The 18,979-nt window shown below is 41.1% G+C and overlaps 1 protein-coding gene across 11 annotated transcripts in view; it reads right to left on the bottom strand.

The window, feature by feature from the left end:
• Window positions 1-15,330: 15,330 nt before the first annotated feature.
• Ccdc150 (coiled-coil domain containing 150) overlaps window positions 15,331-18,979 on the bottom strand; it is a 113,571-nt gene continuing 109,922 nt past the window's right edge. For 8 of the 11 annotated variants that reach the window (XM_031367492.1, XM_031367491.1, XM_031367499.1 and 5 more), the window contains 4 exons: window positions 18,806-18,967; window positions 17,976-18,062; window positions 15,918-16,037; window positions 15,331-15,668 (listed from right to left, as the gene is read on the bottom strand). In XM_031367492.1, the coding sequence (XP_031223352.1) occupies window positions 15,549-15,668; window positions 15,918-16,037; window positions 17,976-18,062; window positions 18,806-18,967 (489 nt within the window). In that variant the 3' untranslated portion in view covers window positions 15,331-15,548. Of the gene's footprint in view, window positions 15,669-15,917; window positions 16,038-16,885; window positions 16,986-17,975; window positions 18,063-18,805; window positions 18,968-18,979 lie in introns of those variants that run through there. The other 3 variants (XR_004117880.1, XR_004117881.1, XM_031367498.1) reach the window with 3 other exon arrangements.

Here is an 18,979-nt window from a genome sequence, read left to right as displayed (position 1 = left end):
TGCACAGAACAGTTAAAGATCAGTCTTTGCTCCTTGTTTGAGCAGATGAAAGACAATTGTCTTTTTTATGAGTTTATTTGTTCAATAAGCAATTGTAATAAATCTTTATTCATGCCATGTGGAGGACATGAAGAATCTTAAGGATTCCATAACTAACAATATTTATTGTCTAATTTTAGCTGAAGTTTTGGCTAAAGACATTTTTAGACATTTAAAAAATTTTTTTGTAGCCAAGAACTTCAGGGGGTCTTTCTGTCATATCTGATTCATATCGCTCTGGAAGGGGTTCAAAGCCTTTTCTTCTTTCCTATTAACAAACACAGAGCCTCTCTCCAAAATAGCATGTCCTCGGTCCAGGACCCCGAAGTCATCAAAGGTAGAGCCTGACTCTTTGCCAGGACCCCGAAGTCATTAAAGGTAGAGTCTGACTCTTTGTCAGGACCCCGAAGTCATCAAAGGTAGAACGTGACTCTCTCCCAAAGGATTTTAATATAGCCACCAAACTCATAACCACATGCATTTTAATAAATAAGACAATTCAAAGCAATTAAAGCAATCTAAGCAAATATTATTATCTGTTGAGACAGTGCTTCTCCACCATCTCCTCCCCTTACCTACATGAGATCAAGGCCTAAATTATTTATTCATATATATACTTAAATTCTTTCTATGGAAATTAATATCTCTGTGGATATATATGTCTCATTTCTCTTTATATAACGAATTAACATAAGTTTCTACTATCTTTCTGAGATAAGATTTCTCTACTTATCCCCTGCTCTTGGCCTACAATTTAAGATCAAAAGCCTCAATTTATTTATTAAGTTCCTATCCTTTCCTATGTATTCAGCTTCGATTAAATTCCCTTCTACTTACTATATAAGCCTATTTCCAGGCTCCAAATTTGTCAAACCAGGCTATACAATCCCAGAAATCCCATGTAGACCACTTTTGAAGATCCCTAGTGGCCTCCCAGCTCCTTCTAGTTCATACTCTGTGAGGCAGCCAGACACATTTGCTGAGGGTGGGTGGGTGTTGTGTGCCTTGGTTCTAGTTTCAAGGCTTGTGCAGCTTGGGGAAGAACCATGTGACTCAGCTGAGGAACCAATTCTCCCTACCTCCTAATCTCACACCGCACAGTGATTGTTTTCCATTCATTATCTCCAATTAAATTTTAAAAGCAAGTTCTTGCCCCAGGTTGGTATGCCATCTTGTATTTTCTTATGTGCATTAAATGACAGTACTTTTCCATCTATTTAGAGTTAGACTTAATTTCATTGTTTTAATATGTCAACTTTTAATCTTACATATATTATATGCATGCCAGAGGTGCTGGATAACACAAAGGGAGCATCAGGACTGACAGTAAGACTTCAGTGACTGGTAGCATGCACAAGACTTAGTTAAAGACAGACAGAACCCCAGTACTGAAGAGAGGAAGTGGGTATGACGCTCCACCGCTGAGACTCTGTGCAGTACTGCCTGCTGGAACGGGAAAGTCAGTTTCTCCAATGGGGTGTTACTGGGAATATTAACCATCTTCTAGGGCAGGCCCCATGTCCAGAAGTAACTGAACAACACAAAATGGACCCCGTTTTTCTTATTTTGTGTGCACTCTTTGTTTTAGTATATTTCTTTTTTTAAAAAATTAATTTTTTTTTTGTTTTTTGTTTTGCTTTTGTTTTTAGAGCAAGAAAGTAAAAGATCATGGAGTTGGATGGACAGGGAGAAGGGGAGGATCTAGGAAGAGTTGGGGAAGAGGAAGAATGATAAAAACATTGTGTGAAAAAATTCGTTAAATAAAAAACTTAGCTCTCCCTCCTCTCTTTTCGCTACTGCCCCCTCTCTCCCTCTCAATTAAACCTCTTACACTAAAAAAAAAAAAAACAAAAAAACTTAAAGAAACGATGTATGGCTACACATACATGTATGATTTCAGATAAAAATAATATGATCCCTTGAGGCAAAATAAAAATCCCTGGTGTTACTTGCTCCTTATCCTCTTCTTTCTGAATAGCTCTTCTTCCTTTGCAGTGGGAGCCCTCCCCACTATTCTGCCATATCTTCATTATCATCATACATTTTGAACACAGGACTCATAATTTGAGCTGGATCTGACTTGAAAGGTGTTGGCTGTTCACGTCACTCCAGCCACTCTCTTTGTAAATGTACTTTGTAAACCCTCAAGGTAAGAAACTGGCCACTCCCCTTTCCTGAGAAACTCTATCAGCCAGGCCCCTCCTCAAGACCTAATTGTCACAAAGGCACTTCCAACCTCAGTAGCCATCTGTCACAAAGGTCATCTCCAGCCCCTTAATAGCATCCTCCCCGATTATGATAATTTTAGGTGAAAAATCTGAACAGGAAAACACCAATCCCTGAGCTCTGCCAAACTTAGGCCTTGAAATTCCACCAGTCCTCACTCTGGAAATGTCTGCCCTAGAAAGCCTTGCCTGCTAAGAATCCTTATATAAAGGCCATGTCTGCTCAGTTCCTTGCTGTCCACTCCCAGTAGAAGAGGCAGCTACCCCTGGATTCATCCTGCCACACCCTGGATCCTTCCAAAAAATCTCTTGTGAGATTTGCTGCCTGGTGTGGCTCACTGATCAGAGGAAGCCAAGCAGCAATGAAGAGAAGTGAAGAAATGGAGTGGGGCTGAGGCTCCTGAGCTCCTGAGCTCAGTTAGGGGTGCCCTCCCCTGGGAGCAGCAACGCCTTTGCTGAGGAGGCTTCCCCTCAGAGCTGTGTGGGTCTTGGGCTCCCATTTCTCAGGATGCCCTTCCAATAGGATACATCCTTCCCTCAGAGCTGTGTGGTTCACACCTTCACATCCAGGCAGGAAGGGCCTATCATGGAAACCTAACCAGCTTCCCAGGGCTTGTGAGGTCATGGGCCTTTGAAAAGAATCTACTACTGCCACTTTCCCAGGTTAGCATAATTCCTTCCTATATTCTAAAGCTCATACTTATGGATAAGTGAGCTACCTAGAGCTACCATCTGATCTGCACCTGGTTTAAACATACTTTCTAACAGCATACTTTCCAAGCCTAGTTTTGTATTGTTTACACAGATACTGAGTATTGGTGAATTTTCTCCATTTCAAGAGTAGGTCTTACTGAAAAAAAAAAAAAAAAAAAAAAAAAAAAAAAAAAAAAGGACAAGGGAAGTATTTGTCCACTAGGGGGAGCATGGGCTCCACAGAACTTTTCAAGTGCTTTGGGGCACCTGTCTGGTACAGGGTGGGACAGCATTTTTCCGTTTATTTTTCAGACTAAATATATTTCATCATTTATATCCTTCTCTTTCTTCCCTTAAAACCCTCCCATATACTCCTTGCTCTCTGAAATTCATGGCCTCTTTTCAGTACTTGTTACATACATACATACATACATACATACATACATACATACGTACATGTGTGTATGTATCATATATATCACTGCCCTCCCAACCAAGAAAGAGGACATCATTAGTGTCCCTGTAGGTTACAGATGATCATTTATGTAGTCTGACCTGTGCCAGTCTGATTAAGCTGCAGTTGTGTCTCAGAGAGTCCATACTAGAGATGACCTGAGAGCCTGTGTGTCATGTGGAGGGTAGATGTGAGGGAATAGCCGTTACTATGTGATGATGTAGCAATGCAGATTTTCCCCCCTGCATGCTGATTTTAACTCAGGTGCTAGACCAAACTCAAACTGGCCACCGCATAAAGCAGATTTCCATAGAATTTTACTAGCTGCCTTTGTATGCCTATCCAGGTGGCTGGACTGGGCTGACCTCCTAGACTCTCCCATAGACAAGGGCATCAGCACTTCTCAGAAACTGCCCCCCCCCCCCCGCCAAGGCTATTCCTTTTTCTGTTTACTCTGTACACATCTAGCTTGCTTCTCATTTCCTGTTTAAGTGTGTGATCATTCCTTTGGAGTTTTCCTATCATACTCAATTTCCCCATTCTTACATTCTTCATGACCCTCATGATTTGCAGGGCCATGTTTCGTAATGGAGGCTGGGCTACCCTCGGTTTTAGCAATAGGTGTTCATATATTAAAAATTAAGTAGGCTTATACAGTTTTTGTCTATATACACTTGACCATGCTAAAAAGATTATCTCTTGATTCCACTTTATCACGTTTTTTTTTTAACTTATTTAGTGTCTGTATGCATGTCATGAGATACATGCAGCAGTCTGATGAGAACTCGGGGGAGTAGGGTTCTCAGAGCTGGTTCTCTCTTTCTAAAGTGGGATCTGGGGATCAAAACCAGATCATTAGGCTTGGCAGGACTCTTACCGACAGAGCCATCTCGATGACCCTATTTTCTTATTTTTATCATTAGTGTTAAAGTCCATTTGTCTTATAATTTTGTTAAAGGCTTTTTCAGCAATCTGTAGGGATCATATACATTTTGCTTTGTTTTGTGGTGCTGGAGATCAAACCTGAATCTTCAATGTAAACAAGCTACATTGTCTATCATGTTAGTGTTTTTGCATCCTGACTAATATTGACTTGTAGTCTTCTTTGTACATTAATTCCCACTTACTCCTTGGGGGTATGTTCCAAGAAACATAGTGTAGTGGACTTCTGATATGGAGACTCTATCCGATCCTAGATACCCTTGGAAAGTAGGAAGCTAGAAATCAGTGTAACTTATGACCAAGGTGTAAGACAAGAACTAGACAAGAGTCTTCTGTTAGGATGCCGACACACAACCTTAGTTACTGTTCAGAAATATTGAGTAAACAGTCTATGTGGTGGAAAATGGAGGAATCAAAGCTCTGGGATTCTGAAATGCCAACGGGCACTAGCAGAACCAATTGTCTTCCTCTAGACTCTCAAGTACAACTTTTTTTTTTTCAAATCTAAAACTACCTTTATTTGTGGTTGGGTCAGCATAAGTCGCCTTCATCAGTGAGCAGAATTATAAAACTGTACAAGAGGTAAAAAAAAAATAGGTTGTTTAGATCATGATCATCACATCATGAGCTTTAAAAATACACACAAAAGTTGTACAATCTGGCAGTTTATAAAATATAAAGCTAAAAAGAATAGTTTCCACAAAGAGTATGAATCACACAGTCAGCACATATCAGTCAAACCATTAACTGTCCACAGAGAAGACACATGGCACAAGGTTTTTTTAAAAATCTAAAAATTAACATTTTACCCAGACCCTTTAAAGACGAGGCTACCATAAGGTGGCAGGATACAGTGTAACTTTTCCAGTTTTAGAATGGTCAGGGGTATTGTCCAAAATAGATCTGATGTGCTTTAAGCAAGTGCAATTGTTTATTTTTTATTAATTATTTATTTACATCCAAAATGTTGCCCCCCTCTCTGAGTTCTTCACCCCATCCTCCTCCCCTTTACCTCTGAGAGGGTGCTCCGCTCTTGGGTATCCCCTCACTTTGGGGCATTAGGTCTCACCAGATTAGATCTGGCATCTCACCTTCCACTGAGGCCAGACCAACATAGCCCCCTGCTACACATTTGCGGGGGGCCTTGGCCCACCCCGTGAATGCTCTTAGGTTGGTGGCTCAGTCTCTGGAAGCTCCCAGGGATCCAAATTAGTTGACACTGTGAGTCTTCCTATGGGGTTGCCATCCCCTCTTCAGCTCCTTCAATCCTTCCCCTAACTCTCCCATAGGGTCTCCGACCTCAGTCCAATGCTTGGCTGTAAGTATATACATTTGTCTCAATCAGCTGCTGATAGAGCCTCTCAGAGGACAGCCACGCTAGGCTCCTGTCTGCAAGCACAGCATAGCATTAGTAATGGTGTCAGGGATTGGTGCCCCACCCCCCACCCCGCGCCCTATGAGATGGATCCTGAGTTGGGCCCATCACTGGGCAGCCATTCCTTCAGTCTCTGCTCCATTTTTGTCCTTGCACTTCTTTTAGAAAGGAGCAATTTTGAGTAGAAATTTTTATTTTTTTCCGAGACAGGGTTTCTCTGTGTAGCTCTGGCTGACCTGGAACTCACTCTGTAGACCAGGCTGGCCTCAAACTCAGAAATCCACCTGCCTCTGCCTCCCAAGTGCTGGGATTAAAGGCGTGTGCCACCACCACCCAGCAAGTAGAAAATTTTGTAGGTGGGTTGGTGTCCCCATCCCTCCACTGAGAGTTCTGTCTGACTATTGGTGGTGGTCTCTTCAGGTTTCATATCCTGTTGGGCATTTCAGCTAAGGTCATCCACATTGAGTCCTGGGAGCCTCCCCCACCTCTGGTATCTGGGACTTTGTGGAATTCCTCCCACCTCACCACCCCTGCCAGCTGTCTGTTACTATTCATTCTCCTGGCCCTCTGGGCCCCCTCTACTGTTTTCCCCATTCCTTATCCTCCCCCTCCCTTACCCTCCCCATTTCCCGCTCACCAAGTCCCTCCCTCCCTCTGCTTCCCATGATTATTTTGTTCCCCTTTGTAAATGAGATTTAAGCATCCACACTTGGTTCTTCCTTCTTGTTTAACTTAGGATCTGTAGGGTGTATCATGGGTATCTTGTACTTTTTGGCTAACATCTATCAGTGAGTATATACTGTGCACATCCTTTTGGGTCTGGGTTACCTCACTCAGGATGGACACTCCACCACTGCTGTACTTGTATAGCCACTCTGGAAATCAATCTGGCGGTTCCTCGGGAAATTGGAAATAGTTTTACATGGAGACTCAGCTATACCACTCCTGGGCATATACTCAAAAGATGCTCCACCATATCACAAGTACATGTGCTCTACTATGTTCACAGAAGCCTTATTTGTAATAGCAGGAACTGGAAGCAACCCAGATGTCGCTCAACCAAAGAATGGATACAGAAAATATGGTTCATTTACACAATGGAATAGGGCACAGTTCCCAGAGGAACACAGCAGACAGGGGTCTCACCGGGCCTTTCTGGCTTTTAGAGTCTATGTTGAAAAGTCAGGCTTAATTCTGATAGGTCTGCCTTGTTACTTGGCCTTCTCTTGCAGCTTTTAATATTTTTTCTTTGTCCTGTACATTTAGTGTTTTGGTTATTATGTGGAGAGAGCTATTAACAACAAGGATGCTATGAATTTTGCAGGTAAATGGTTGGAATGAGAAAATATCATCTTGAGCATGCTTATTGATATTAGTGTTACCCACAATTAATTCTACCCCATGTGGAACAAAAGTCCCTGAAGAATGACGGTTTAGAGCTGACTAAAAAACAAAAGGACAAACTTAATTTTAGTGAGATAAAATTTTGTCTTAAAATACAAATGGCTATTTATAGAATATTATTAAGAAAATAATATTTATAGAATATTATTAAGAAATTAATCTCTACTATACACATGCTGCCAGAACAATCAGACCCCTCCATGTGCAGTCCTTGGTTGGTGGTTGAGACCCTGGGAGCTCTGAGGGTACTAATTAGTTCATATTGTTGTTAGTCCTAACGGGCTGCAAACCCCTCAGCTCCATAGGTCCTTTCTCTAACTCCTTCATTGAGGACCCTGTACTCAGTTCAATGGATGGCTGTGAGCCTCTACATCTGTATTAGTCAGGTACTGTCACAGCCTCTCAGGAGATAGCTATATTTAGGCTGGCTTGTCCTTCCTTCAGTCTCTGCTCCATAGTTAATCTCTGCAAGTCCTTCCATGGGTATTTGATTCCCCTTTTAAGAAGGAATGAAATGTCCACCTTTTGGTCTTCCTTCTTCTTGAGTTTCTTGTGGAATGTGGGTTGTTCTTCCTGTATTCCAAACTTCCGGGCTAATAACCACTTATCAGAGAGTGCATACTGTGTTTGTTCTTTTGTGATTGGGTTACCTCACTCAGGATGATATTCTCCAGATCCATCCATTTCCCTAAGAATTTCATAGATTTATTGTTTTTAATAGCTGAGTAGTATCCCATTGTGTAGATGTACCACAATTTCTGTATCCACTCTTCTGTTGAGGGACATCTGGGTTGTTTCCAGGTTCTGGCTATTATAAATAAGGCTGCTATGAACATGGTGGAGCATGCGTCCTTATTACATGTTGCAGTATCTTTTGAGTATATGCCCAGGAGTGGTATAGCTGGGTCTTCCGGTAGAACTATGTCCAGTTTCCGGAGGAACCGCCAAACTGATTTCCAGAGTGGTTGTACCAGTTTGCAATCCCACCAGCAATGAAGTAATGTTCCTCTTTCTCCACAACCTCTCCAGTATCTGCTGTCACCTGAGTTTTCGATCATCAGTAGGAGGAGAGAACCTCAGCCCTGTGACGGTTCTGTGCCCCCTGTGTAGGGGAATGCCAGGGCCAATAAGTGGGAGAGGGTGGGATGGCAGGCATAGGGAGGGGGGAGGCAACAGGGGTTTGTTTTTGTTTGTTTCTTTGTTTTTTGGAGGGGAAACTGGGAAAGGAGAAATTTACATGTAAATAAAGAAAATATCTAATAAAAAAAAACTAAAAATTTTCAGGGCTGGAATGACAAAAAAAAAAAGAAATTAATCTCAGGGCTGTACAGGCATGGAAACACCCAGGTAAGACCCTGCCTGCTGGGTTCCCCTGGGACACACCAGCAGCTCTGAACAGTGCCCTATCTCCAGAGCTCTTTCATACCACCATGGTTCTGCCTCTAGTCCTGCAGGGCTGTGGGCTCCAGGGATATCCAGCTCCCCAATTTCCTGCCTACCAGGTCCCCCTGGGGCACACACATCAGCAGTGAGCTATGTCCTGGCCCCTGAGATCCATTTTCTGACCTACAACTCTGCTGGCATTCACAGAGGCCTACTGGCACCAGGGACAACCAGATGGCTAAAGGCCAGCAAAAGAATACAATCAACAATGTGACACCACTAGAGCCCAGCTATCCTACTACAGCAAATCCTGGATATTTTACCATAGCTGAAACACAGGAAAATGACTTTAAATCCAATCTTATAAAGATGACAGATGCCTTTAAAGAGGAAATGAATAATTCCCTTAAAGAAATCCAGGAAACGGTCGGTGGTGGTGCACACCTTTAATCCCAGCACTTGGGAGGCAGAGGCAGGCAGATTTTTTTTTTGTTTTTGTTTTTGTTTTTTGAGACAGGGTTTCTCTGTGTAGCCCTGGCTGTCCTGGTACTCACTCTGTAGACCAGGCTGGCCTTGAACTCAGAAATCCACCTGCCTCCTCCACCTCCCAAGTGCTGGGATTAAAGGTGTGTGCCATCACCGCCCGGCAGCAGGCAGATTTTTGAGTTCGAGGTCAGCCTGGTCTACAGAGTGAGTTCCAGGACAGCCAAGACTACACAGAGAAACCCTGTCTTGGAAAAAAAAAAAAAAAAGAAATCCAGGAAAATACAATCAAACAGATTAAGGAAATGAATAAAACTGCTCAAGACCTGAAAATGGAAATAGAATAAAGAAAACACAAACTGAGGCAACCCTGAAAATGGAAAACCTAGGGAAGAGAACAGGAACTACAAATGCATCACCAACATAATATAAGAGATAGAAGAGAGAATCTCAGATGTAGAAGACATAGAAAAGAAATCAATGCATCTGTCAAAAAGAATGTTAAATCTAAAAAGTTCCTGACACAAAACATCCAGGAAATCTGGGACACTATGAAAAGACCAAGCCTAAGGATAATAGGGATGGAGGAAGGAGAAGATTCCCAGCTCCAAGGCCTTTATAACGTCTTCAATAAAATTATAGAAGAAAATTTCCCTAACCTAAAGAAAGGAATGCCTATAAAGGACAAGATGCTTACAGAACTCCAAACAGACTGGACTGGAAAAGTCCTCTCCACATAATAACCAAAACACTTGATGCACAGAACAAAGAAGGAATATTAAAAGCTGCAAGGGAAAAAGGCCAAGTAACATACAGAGGCAGACCTATCAGAATTAAACCTGACTTTTCAACATAGACCCTAAAAGCCAGCAAGGTCTGGGAAGAGGACTTGCAGACCCTTAGAGACCACAGGTGCCAACCAAGACTACTATACCCAGCAAAACTTTTAATCACTATAGATTGATCTATTAGGACTAAACAATTTCACAGGCATATTAAATCTAGGAGCAACATTTATATAGAGTTCATATAGATCCCTCTTAAGAGTTTTGCAAGTATGAAAAGGTTAGGCCATGCTCTAAAGGGTGTCAACAATATAGACAATGTAGAAGAACCACTGTCTATCCCTTGATCGAATGAATTAGGTATTATCCCCTTGCTTCAGAACAATGAGTACTCTCAAAGGTAAATCAAAGCACACAGTCTGAACAGTTTTGTGTGAACTACTCCTAGCCTCGAGGCTTGGCCCCCATCACACATCCTGTGTAGTGGCAGAGTGTAAGCAGAATGCCTGGACTTAGCCTACTGCACCACATCAATTTTTAGGTCTATTTTGGGTCTCAGAGCCATGTACAGGTCTAGTCTGGTAAATTCCCTGAACCTGCCTGCTTGCATCTTCCCAAACCTTAGTCACACATCCTATGAGCTGGCCCAGTCTGAAAAGAGAATACTTTAAAATCCACTAAGATACAAAATCTTAAAAAGTCAGGCATGTTAGTGTTCACTTTTGCCCTGGTACTCAAGAGGCAAAGGGAGGTAGATCTCTGTGAATTTGAGGGGACCCTGGTCCATATAGTTCTAGGTCATCAGGGGATACCATAGTGTGACCTTTTCTCAAACAAAACAAAATCTTCCAAAACAAGAATATATAAAAGAAATGGAGGGATCTCTCAATTCAACCCAACTACCAAAGTTAAACTGTGAAGAGATCAACAAACCAAGCACTAAAAACAAGGAAATCAAAAAAATATAAAAAGACTTCTGACTACCCAGCCCTACCCAGTACAAACCCAGGTTCCAGATGCACTTACAGCAGAATTAAACCAAATTTCCAAAGATTTACAGCAAATACTTCTTTTATCCAAAAGAAAGAAAGAAAGAAAAGGAAAGAAAAGAAAAGAAAAAGCAAGGGAGGGAAGGAAGGAGGGAGGGAGGGAGCACTTCTAAACTCATTCTATAAAGCCAGTGTTACCTTAATACCAAAACTAGGTTAAGACTCATGGAAAGAAAACTATGGGCCAATGTCCCTGACAGGAAGGCATGTCTTAATTCCAACAGGTATTCCTTAAAACTCAGCATCAGAGTGAACCAGTGCGACACCTTCATAGCATTGGGACACTGCCACTACTGTCAGACACATAGGGGCCCATAGTAGAAGCTATCACTCTGCCGAAATGATTTATAATAGTTACCAACAGCCACTCTAATTACTCCAATTAATTGTATAAGAATCCTTTAATAATGGCCAAAACGAGCGGAGGCTAGCACTTTGCAAATGTCTCTAGGTGCTGAAGTTTAGGGTGCGGTGTTTTTAAAGACAAGCCACAATCGGTGCTCGAGTGGGTTGGAATAGTCTTATAAAATTTGTCTTTTTTTGCAGAGCTTAGCAGTATTAGTGATATATTTCAGTATATCACATGACATGTATTTTTTTATTTATATTACTGCTAGTTATCTTAGTTTTATGTTTTAATGTGCAGAAACATTAATTATTATGGTTGATATACCTGGACCATGGTCAGAATCACAAATGGTCCCAAAAGTGTTACCAAGGCAGATGTTGCTATTGGGGTGGGGCGGGGTAGAAGTCTGAGTATCTAGGTAGCCATGAAATGCAGTCAGGACAAGATGGCACCTAGTCACTGTACTACACTGTGATACAAGAGGCATTCTAAACACTTAAAGTTCTGTAGAGACACTCAAGCAAACCAGCACATTAAACTGAGTCTTCTAGAAAAAGCCTTTATACAAAGATACTATACACACACACACACACACACACACACACACACGCACACACACACACACACATGCACATACACACACATACACACACATGCACACACACACATGCACACACACATGCACATGTGCACACACAAATAGCAAATTCATGAAAAAGTTCAAGAAGTTTGTTTTAAATTCATCAAACATTTTCATCAAATTCAAGAAATTCCAGGAAGCTAGTGAGGAGATATATTAAAACTGCTCAGCAGCAGTAGCTAAAACAGCAAGAGCACACTTCTAAAGCCCTGTACAGAATAATCTAACAGCGCAGGGAAAATGTGGCACATAAGAAAAATACTGAGAACAGCAGAGAGGTGGCTTGTTTGTAACAGAACCTGGAAAAACTGTAAAGCATGAATTAGAAGTACATTTGAGAGACTGAGAATGTCATTCCAAACTGCCATGTATTAATAACTGAAACTGCCCGCAGTTTCAAGAACGGGGTTCTCCTAAGCCAGGAGGGGATAAAGGACCTGAAATAGAGGGTTTGAAATGCAAAGAGAAAACACGAGGCCAAGTTGCATCCCAATCAAGGCTCCACTTCACTGAGAATAAACCAGGGTTTTTATAGTCACAGGAGAAACTGAAACCAAGTCTCTAGATTACACTACAAAGAAAGTTCAGGTGCCAAAGTCCCCAGGTTCAGGAGATCTTCAGGTGGCTGGCTGGCATACTCAGGCGGTGGGCATACCCAGGTGGCTTCTTCAGAGACAAACAGTCAACAGAAAGCATCTGTCTTAGCTCCCAGGTGTTAGCCCCCAAGCAGAGGCTACCAGAAGTCTGATGACTGAAGTGAAGAGGGAAGGTAACAAATAATAGTATTGTTTTCCTGCATGGATGGAAGGAAAGCCACACTCTTAAAAATGGCTACGAAAGTTTGCTTTCACTTTTACTACAAAAGCATTTCATCTCACGAGTGAGGACACATAAAGGTGTCAGCATCACTCATAGTTTGAGTGGGCAAATAAACTGTCCTTTACTGTAACTGCTTATATAACTTCTGAAAGGCCTTACAGAATTGGATTCTACCCAACTTCCTCAGTAGCTTCCCAGCACAATCAATCTAAAAGAGCTTTGGCACAGCAGGTACCTACGATCATTAGAACAAGGTTTTTCTGCCCTACTGATTTGCATATTTTTGTCACATGCCATGTATTCCTTGGGTCATATTCTCTTGTCATATTCTTTGGTGGTCTAAGCTTATATAGTTTTTATTTAGCACACCTCCCTTACTAATAACTATTATAGTCTTACTAGAAATGGTCATCAACCTAACTGTAATTCCCTTTCCCAAACTCAAATAGGTAATTTACATGAATATATCAATAACAATACCTTTTGATGATGATACCTAAGTGAAGAAAAATGTTCTTGTTCTGCATCAGGAGGACATGAATATTCTGGCGTGTAATTGTGACGGTCATAAATAATTAGGGCAGCATATGTCCATCCACCAAAGTTGATCATATCCCATGTGTAGTAATTGTGAACTTCTTATATGAATTTAGGTTTTCAGTGTTGACCCAGGACCAAGGTTAATTATCTATAGGACTCCTGGCTGATTCAAGACTATGAAGCTCTAATACTTACACACATATCTCTATTTCTATGTATCTATGTATCTATGTATCTATCTAATAGATATCTATCTATCTATCTATTTACACACACACATACATATATATACACACACATTTATTGAATATATATCACATATATATTGTCGAACTCTCTCTCTCTCTCTCTCTCTCTCTCTCTCTCTCTCTCTCTCCTAAGGCACAAATACCTTTCTGAGGATAGACTTCTATGGAAAATAATAGCATCCAATAACAATAGTGTCCAAGACTCAAGAACACCACAAATGAGTTTAACGTTAACTAAATGTCTCAGTTTGTGTTTGCTTCTTAAAACAAAATAACTATGGGTAGGAAGTTTAGAAAGAGCAGAAATGAGTTCTCACAGTTCTGAAGCCAGGAAGTCCAGATGGAGTTGCTGACAGGGTTAGTGTGTGATGAGACTCTGCTCTCCACCTCCAGGGGGCATCTTATCGCTCGTGTCTTCTGGGATGCTAGGTGCTTTGTCCTCATGTGGTAACAGGCAAAGGGTCAGCAGGGCCGCAGGCAGTTGCCGCTAGCCCCCTTTAAAGGCATGAATCCATTCCTAAAGGCTTTCATGATACCATCTACATCCTCGAAGGCCCCAATATTTAAATACTGCTATAATGGGTATTAAGTTTCAACATAAAATTTTGGAGGAGACATATTTGAAAGATAACACAAAAATAGTTATGAGCAATGAAAGTTAATTTCTCCTCCTAAGCAGGAAAGATAGTTATTTACTATTTTCTGTTCAATCTTAAATGTGAATATAGTTACTGTTCTAATATGAAACAAAGAACAAAGGGTACACAAAGAATAAAATACCACTCCTAAGAATGGATATTCTAAGGCCATGGTAATAAACAGTTCTCAGAAGTCTTCAAGCTTGTCTACTAAACCAAGTGCAGCTTTCTTTAGTGTTATGTGGTTTATTTAAGTCCACAAAGTAGGCTGGAGAGATGGCTCAGTTGTTAAGAGCACTGACTGCTCTTCTGAAGGTCCTGAGTTCAAATCCCAGCAACCATGTGGTGGCTCACAACCACCCGTATTGAGATCTGATGCCCTCTTCTGGAGTGTCTGAAGACAGCGACAGTATACTTACATATAATAAATAAATAAATCTTAAAAACAAACAAACAAACAAACAAACAAACCACCAAGCAATGAGAATTACCTACTTCTGAAAGCCAGAAAAATAGGAGTTGATTTGAATGTCAGTCAATGAACAGTCTCACTCATATAATTCTAATATATATATCAACCCATGAAAGCCTCTAAATTATGTAAGCCTCTCATGTTTGAATTCCCTGTCCCCTGACCTCAATAAAAGGTCAGCAGAGTGCTCAGCAGTAGGCCTGAATCATATAGTTCCTTCAAATACAGCAAGAAAAAATTGAGTTTTACCATTTTACATCAGAAATTGAGTGTTGGACTCTCCAACCCTGGGCTGTTATGTAGTCATTACTCTTTGCATTATCATAATTGTTCACTTACACTAGGGTGTGATAATGCCAACATAAGAAGCAAGGTATTCTGCCAGTCTATTCTATATGTTAAGTATGGATTACAGAACCCACCATTTAATATTGAAATAACAAATATAAAGCTCAAGTTGCTCCTTACTAGTGAAAAGGAGTCATAGTTACCAGTAAGGCCACTGCAATAGTGCAGACTCCTGAATTTAGTAAACAACCTTTTAGTGCCCAATGTGGCTATAAATATAGTCTTTGACATGTGGTATCTAAGAAGTGTGTGTGTGTGTGTGTGTGTGTGTGTGTGTGTGTGTGTGTGTGTGTGTTTAGAAGGTATAGAAGGGAGTCTACTATTTTTACAAATAATTTCATTTCAAGAGAACATCTTACAAAATGCATCTAGAACATCTTATTGTGGTCATTCCACACAACACTAAATTCTTCCTAAGAACAGTAAATACCATGTGACAGCATGTTCTATCATAAAACAAACTAGTTTAAATTTATTTGGAAGAAAATAGGGAAAGGAAAGATGGGTTGGTCCTGCAGTAATACAAAAGAGTTTATAAAGAATCAAATCCAAAACCTTCAGCACGCATCACGTTCTTATAATGTGGACACAGGCCAGCCCCACTTGCTGGCCAGCAGAATCACCGAGGAATAGCTTCTATGGAGGAGACTCCTGTGTCAAGGTCACTTCTTTTTATCTGTGTCAAAATGGTACTTCTTGGGCATAAGCCCAAGGTTCTGTTTAGTTTCCCATCGATGTAGAACAGATTGGCTGGTTGCAACATTACGCCTCATATCTTGATTCTGTAGAGAAAAATAACAACTCTTGTATGCTATGAACCCATAGTGTTTAGATCCTGCTGCCCTCCGTAACACCACATCTACATTCAGATAGGTAGTTTTGATCTAGATAGTTTGGGAAAGGTGAGAAAACTTAGTCCATTGGTCTCCTAGCAGTTGTTGAGTAAAGACAAACTAGACAGTTAGAAGGCTTCTATAGTTTGAAACAGAGAAAAAAAGTCTCAAATTCCTTAATAAGCCCATCAGCCTCACCTCTTCCAGCCACCTGTCTTCCCGGGGAAGCCTCTGCAACCGGTTTTTTGTCAGCTCAAGTTGTAGTCCATCGAACCTGCATTTAAACCAGCGGTGAGCTTCTTCCAGATTAGCTGTTATCTGAACACAGAAACAGCGCAAGTTCTTTTGTGTTCGGGTCTGGGGGATTTGCACCTAGGCATCAGAAGACTCAAATTCTCATGTGGGTTCCTTTCAGTGTGCTTGCACAGTGTGCTGAGGAGCCATCAGTCTGAGGGAGTACTCTCTGGGTGAGGCTGAGGACGCATGCAGGCTCCTGCTAATGCAGGCTCCTGCTATGCAGGCTCCTGTTATGCATGCACCTTGTCAGAGCTCCCTGTCTAGCCTACACCTATTGAAGCATTGGCAGAGTAGGTCTCAGCAAATGTGTGCTGCCAAGTAGCTTTATGATATTAGCAAGGCCAGCATGGAGGCAAACTCTAGTAAGATAGGAGGATTGGGCTCCTTTGATAGAATGCAATTTAACTTTTAGGAACTACGAAAAGTTTTTTTTTCAGGTATGTTGGGTACAATCTGATAACAACAACTTCACTCTCTAAACTACCCAACCCAACCTCTCTCCAGGTGTTTTTTTGTTTTTGTTTTTGTTTTTTTTTTGTTGTTGTTGTTGTCTTTTAAAAACAGAAGTCCAGGGAAAGATGCTGAAGTGGCTTCATAAATCACACCTCCAAATCACAAATTTGCCATTTATATGGCAAATGAGAGGGAACTGGCATTGTAACTTACTAAAAAAAAAATTAATATATTAAAAGAATAAGATAGTAGTGGGCATTAATTAATTGACTTAATTTGTAGACAATAGACAGTTCATAGAAAGTGAGCACAGGCCAGAAGGCAGCTCACTGGTAGTGTTTGCTGTATAAGAATGAGGACCTCATTTTGATCCCCAGGACCCCCATTAAAAATAATCTGGGTGTCATGGCATGTACTTGTAATTCCAGAGCCAGGGAGGAGGAGACAAGCAGATCCCTGGGACTTGCTGGATAGCCGGCCTAGTCTAGTTGGTGAGTTCCAGTCCAATAAGAGACCCTGTCTCAAAAAAAAAAAAAAAAAAAAAAAAAAAAGGTGTATGGTACCTGAGGATACCCAAGGCTATCCTCTGGCCTCTACATGCACCCCAATCATGAACACACATGCATGTGCACACACATACTCAAAAGGGAGAGTAAATGTAATTTTACTAAGGGCATACAGAAAGTGTTCTAGTTGGCACTCAAACTTGGGATTAAGAGTCCTTTTCTTTGTAATATACTAGTTGGCAGGTTATATTATCATGTAACTTAATGGACATAACAGGAACAAATGACAAATTGACAGTAATGGGATAGTGGTACTTTAGGAATCTCCTTTGCATGCCACTCTCCATCCATGAACGTGTGTGAGGCTGGTCATTACTGCAGCTCCGCGTTCTACATGGGTAAGGGTAGTGGCATGAATGTTACAGTGATAACCAACCACTTTCTGGTTAAATGTGAGGCCTGTTCTCAGAGGCAAATTCATGTCTGGCATTGTTGATCTAGGCAGGAACTGGGGGCCAGGGACCTCAGAGGGCATCAGGAAGCATTTATTAGACCCACGCCTTGCTGCTTTCTCCTGTTTAGAAGTATGTATTTGGAGGCTGGAGAGATGGCTCAGTGGGTAAGAGCACTGACTGCTCTTCCAAAGGTCCTGAGTTCAAGTCCCAGCAACCACATGGTGGCTCACAACCACCCCTAATGAGATCTGATGCCCTCTTCTGGCGCATCTGAAGACAGCTACAGTGTACTTACGTATAATAAATGAATCTTTAAAAAAAAAAAAAAGAAGTATGTATTTGAACTTCAGAGTTCACTAATCTTCTAGCATTGGTTCTCTATCATCAGGACACAGAATCCTAACTAAACTTCTTGGTGGTAAAGATGAGGCTTTGTAAACTGCTGGCCCTTGTGCGTTGTACTCCTAGATCAGTGGCAGACTTTACAGCGCTCTGTGCTTTAGGATTGCTGTCTGTATGTCTCGAAGTACCTAGGCCTGGCTCACCTGTTCTGACTCCACACTGGCTTCTTTTAGTTTATTTTCTGTTGCTTCTTTACATTTCTTCAGGTGTCTGACAGTTTCTTCCAATTCCTGAAAATGTGACAGATTTTAATAAACTCCCAATAGACCAGATAGAACTGAAATGCTTTACATTTCTAATATGGTGATTAGATCATGAAAATAAGATGGGATACTTTTGAACTTCTATTTTGTATTTTCATACAATGTAATCTATAGTCTACATAAAAAGTTTGGCTATACACTTTTTGTTGGTTAAGAGTGGCTAAGATTCCTGTGGTGGCAATGAGTGTATCCTCCCTGCAGAGAACGACCGGGAGCTGAAAATCTAGGAGGCTAAGGGATCCAGTGCACATGCAAGCTCCAGCTGTTCTATAAAAGCACACATCATATCCCAAACTACCAGAATTTCAGTATGAAATTTCCTTCAAAAGGTTCAATTGCTAGGTGCTTACTCTTTAGTTGACAGTTTTATTTAGTAAGTGGGGGCTAACTGGTTCCTGGAGGTATCAAAGGATATCCTGGTCCTAATCCCCCTTCTGGGACACTCTCCTCCTATAAGTGTCACTCTTCTCACCTGGGGTCCAGAATCAACAGAGCCAGGAACTGAGGGCTGAAATCTAGGAACCATTGCCTGACATAAACCCTTCTTTGTGTCAGTTACTTTTGTTGCTACAATGACAAAAGTAACTAACATACCATTTATGGATGTATTTTCTACTATAGAGTCTAGGAAAATATAAGTGCCTTCTCATTGGATTTAGGCACATAAACTTGCTAATAACTGTTGAAAAGAATATTTAAAAAAGCCTTACCTTGCACCGATTTTCTAGTTCCTGCCGTATTTTTCGCTCAGCCACTAGTCTCAATTCTTGCTGTTTATTTCTCGCTGTGGTCTCATACTGGCTCTTAGCTAACAGCTCCATCTCTTTCTGCAGGGTATTCATCTCAGATACAAATCTCTGGATGCTCAATGACTAGTAGGAAAA

This window comes from Mastomys coucha, unplaced genomic scaffold (genome assembly GCF_008632895.1).
Source record: "Mastomys coucha isolate ucsf_1 unplaced genomic scaffold, UCSF_Mcou_1 pScaffold14, whole genome shotgun sequence".
Classification (NCBI taxonomy): Eukaryota; Metazoa; Chordata; class Mammalia; order Rodentia; family Muridae; genus Mastomys; species Mastomys coucha.
Note: the sequence above shows the minus strand (reverse complement) of the source record. Positions and strands in the feature narration are given on the sequence as shown.